Source organism: Phyllobates terribilis, unplaced genomic scaffold, assembly GCF_046119375.1.
Source record: "Phyllobates terribilis strain yellow unplaced genomic scaffold, ASM4611937v1 Scaffold_3__8_contigs__length_932513732, whole genome shotgun sequence".
NCBI lineage: Eukaryota > Metazoa > Chordata > Amphibia > Anura > Dendrobatidae > Phyllobates > Phyllobates terribilis.
In genome coordinates, this window is record NW_027362763.1 from 291,920,291 (window position 1) to 291,924,004 (window position 3,714).

General features: G+C 44.7%; 1 protein-coding gene across 1 annotated transcript; it reads left to right on the plus strand.

Moving 5' to 3' along the window:
• The first annotated feature begins 460 nt into the window (after nt 1-460).
• Nucleotides 461-1,943, plus strand: LOC141258534 (uncharacterized). The gene is made up of 3 exons (XM_073673514.1): nt 461-642; nt 794-1,204; nt 1,374-1,943. The coding sequence occupies exons 2-3, from the start codon at nt 794-796 to the stop codon at nt 1,941-1,943; spliced, it is 981 nt and encodes a 326-aa protein (XP_073529615.1). The 5' UTR covers nt 461-642.
• Nucleotides 1,944-3,714: the final 1,771 nt, after the last annotated feature.

Here is a 3,714-nt window from a genome sequence, read left to right on the forward strand (position 1 = left end):
GAACTGCCGATTTTGTAATGAAAGTAGTATTATTAACCTTACTTTTATGCTATCAAAGTCAGTCTTGTAAAAATGTTGAAAATTAAGGCCCTGTCACACATAACGAGATCGCTAGCGAGATCGTTACTACGTCACAGTTTTGAGATCGCTGGAGAGATCGTTCGGGAGCCGTCAAACATGTAAACTTGCCAACGATTTCGGCCGCCCCAGCGATCTAACTAACGATCTCATTGGTCGCTGGGACGCTGTCACACAGCAGCTATTTCAACGATCCACACTCAACGATACACACTTTGAGGGACTGTACTGTGACAGAAAGGCGTACATAAAATTACCTTTCTGCGCCCACTCATCTTCGATTGGTGGACGCTACTGCGTTCTGATTGGCCGGGGGTTTTTAAAAAGGCGACGTTGGGGCAATTCCGCTCCCTTGTTCCTATCTGCGCTTTGCTTTCGGATCGTAGCAGTGTTCTCCGGGCAAGTTTCGTCCATCTGGGATTTGTTGAAGCCTTGTCAGCGTCCTGATTTTTGGATCCTAGTTGCGATCTACTGCTGTGATTCCATTCATTTGTGGATTTTCTTCAGCTGTGACTGAACATTGACTTTTGGGTTTTTCAGGCACTGTATTGCTTTGTTTCCACGGTAAGTTATTTTAGTGGATTTTTATCACACTCAATAAGTATATATTTGCTTATATATTGGAGGCCATTTTTAGTCAGCAAATGGTGTGTAGTACTTTTTACTTTGTTTGAAAATGTTTCATGTATGCTCACTGTATTGCTATCCTTTTCAGATGGCTTTCAAAAGTGAAGAGTTTGTGAGGGAAATGATTGACCTCTACCGCTCCCTGCCGTGCCTTTGGCAAATAAAATCAACAGACTACTGCAATAGAGAGAAAAAGAGGGAGGCCTACCAGCAATTGATTTCCCTCTTTAAAAGGCATGGCCCCAACGAGAAGGTGGATGAAGAGCTGGTGAAGAGAAAGATCCAGGGTCTACGTACCGTATATAAGAAAGAACTCAACCGGGTGGAGAAATCAAAGAAGTCAGGTACCGGCACAGATGAGGTTTATGTGCCGACATTATGGTATTATGATTTGCTTGCCTTCACCCGTGACCAGGAGCTACCTCGGCGAATGGTGTGTACGATACGGCAGACCCCGGAAGAAGACCCCGACATACGGACTGACTCCCCTGTTGAAGATGTAAGTACCTTCTTTGCTTCCCTGTAAATAGCATTTATACTTTCAATGTACATGCCCTAGTTTAGCCGCCCCTCATATTTGTTTTTTAGTGCACGTGTACCCATGCTGGTCATAACATACCTGCTGGATGTTGTAACCAAATCTTAACTTTATTTTTGTGTTCCCACAGCACCATTGGCAAGATGACGACATCTCGGCTACGGAACGTGGTATGGAGGAGGCGAGTGTTATGTCAAGGAATGAGGAACCTATGGCATCGGTGAATGAAGACCCTATGGCCTCTACAAGTGAAGACCTTGTGCCTCGGCGACAGAGAAAATCAAGGAAAAGAAAGGCCAGCTTGCCGCCATCGCCAGATCTAGTATCTCTGGCGAACAAGATTCTACTTCTGCAGACCCAGGCCAAGCGGGACAGCTTTGCAACATATGCTGGCGAGAGACTACAGAGGCTGGATGACCGACAGAGGGCGCATGCAGAAAGGGTCATGTTTGAGACTTTAAATAAAGCGGCAGCCGGTGAACTTAATGAAACGTCTACTGTACATACTCTGATTGACCCTGGCCATTTTCAACAACATTCTTGGACCCATAGGCCGGACCCACTTCACAGCACACCAGTGCAGAGGATCCGGCGTCCACAAAGCCTTGCCCCCCCCCCACAGTATCCCATGTGTTCTGATTCTTTTGTTTCCCCCAGGCACGGATACACAAATACAGGTAATCGATATGAAGAACTGTAGTGATGTTTCATTTCAATTTTTTTTTATCATTTTGTAAATATTGTTAATTTAATACTTATTTAAATTGTTAAAATTTTTATATTTTTGTTTGTTTATAAAAACAAGGTTTATTGTCCTCTTTTTTAACTTTACCCCTGCCCTCTGATCTCACCCTGATTGAAATAAAAATGTTTTTTGGTTGCCTTATTTTCTGCTTTACCTCTTCCCGAGGGTGGGACCCCTCACCCCTGCCCTCCGATCCCTTCCCAATCTCCGTTCCCTCCCCTCCATTCTCTACCGTCTATTCCCATCCCTGCTCTCCGCTGGTGATCACCTCCTCCCCTTCTCCTCCTCCGGCTCCAGGCTTTATCACCTGTCTTCTGTCTTTTCCCTGTGTCCTCTGGTCTTCTTCACAGCTGGTTTTCTTCCCCTCCTCTTCCTACTTCCCTTCTTTTAGTCTTTGGGGTCATAGTCATGGTGCACGGTATGGCAATGATCTGCCATACCATGCACTATGAGTCTGACTCAGATTATAGGTTGTATATATTAGATTCTTGATAGGGCGTTGATCCAGGGAACTAGTCTGATTGCCGTATGTGGAGTCAGGAAGGAATTTTTTTTCCCAAAACGGAGCATGGTTTTTTTTTGCCTTCCTCTGGATCAACATGTTAGGTCTTCCTTATAGTTTTCATACTATGTTCCTATTCTTTCCTCTTCTCTCTTCTTCTTGAATTAGCTGGCATCTGTGAAAGCCGACTTCAGACGGCTTTCCTGCCCCCACACAACTTCAGCTAATAATATCAATAAGTAGGCGGCAATGAAAGCCGACTTCAGACGGCTTTCCTGCCCCTACACTACTTCAGCTGATAACATCAATTAGTAGACAGCTATTAAAGCCGACTTCAGACGGCTTTCCTGCCCCCACACAACTTCAGCTGATAATATCAATAAGTAGGCGGCAATGAAAGCCGACTTCAGACGGCTTTCCTGCCCCTACACTACTTCAGCTGATAACATCAATTAGTAGACAGCTATTAAAGCCGACTTCAGACGGCTTTCATGCCCCCACACAACTTCAGCTGATAACATCAATTTGCAGGCGGCTATTAAAGCCGACTTCAGACGGCTTTCCTGCCCCTACACAACTTCAGCTGATAACATCAATAAGCAGGAGGGTGTGAAAGCCGACTTTGGAGTGGGCTTTACTGCCCCTGCACTGCTTGTTTTAGGCAGTATCACACAGGATAGGATTAGATACACAACCCGTCAGGCAGTATCACACAGGATAGGATTAGATACACAACCCGTCAGGCAGTATCACACAGGATAGGATTAGATACACAACTCTTTAGGCAGTATCACACAGGATAGGATTAGATACACAACCCTTTAGGCCGTATCATACAGGATAGGATTAGATACACAACCCGTCAGGCAGTATCACACAGGATAGGATTAGATACACAACTCTTTAGGCAGTATCACACAGGATAGGATTAGATACACAACCCTTTAGGCAGTATCATACAGGATAGGATTAGATACACAACCCGTCAGGCAGTATCACACAGGATAGGATTAGATACACAACTCTTTAGGCAGTATCACACAGGATAGGATTAGATACACAACCCTTTAGGCAGTATCATACAGGATAGGATTAGATACACAACCCGTCAGGCAGTATCACACAGGATAGGATTAGATACACAACTCTTTAGGCAGTATCACACAGGATAGGATTAGATACACAACCCTTTAGGCAGTATCACACAGGATAGGATTAGATACA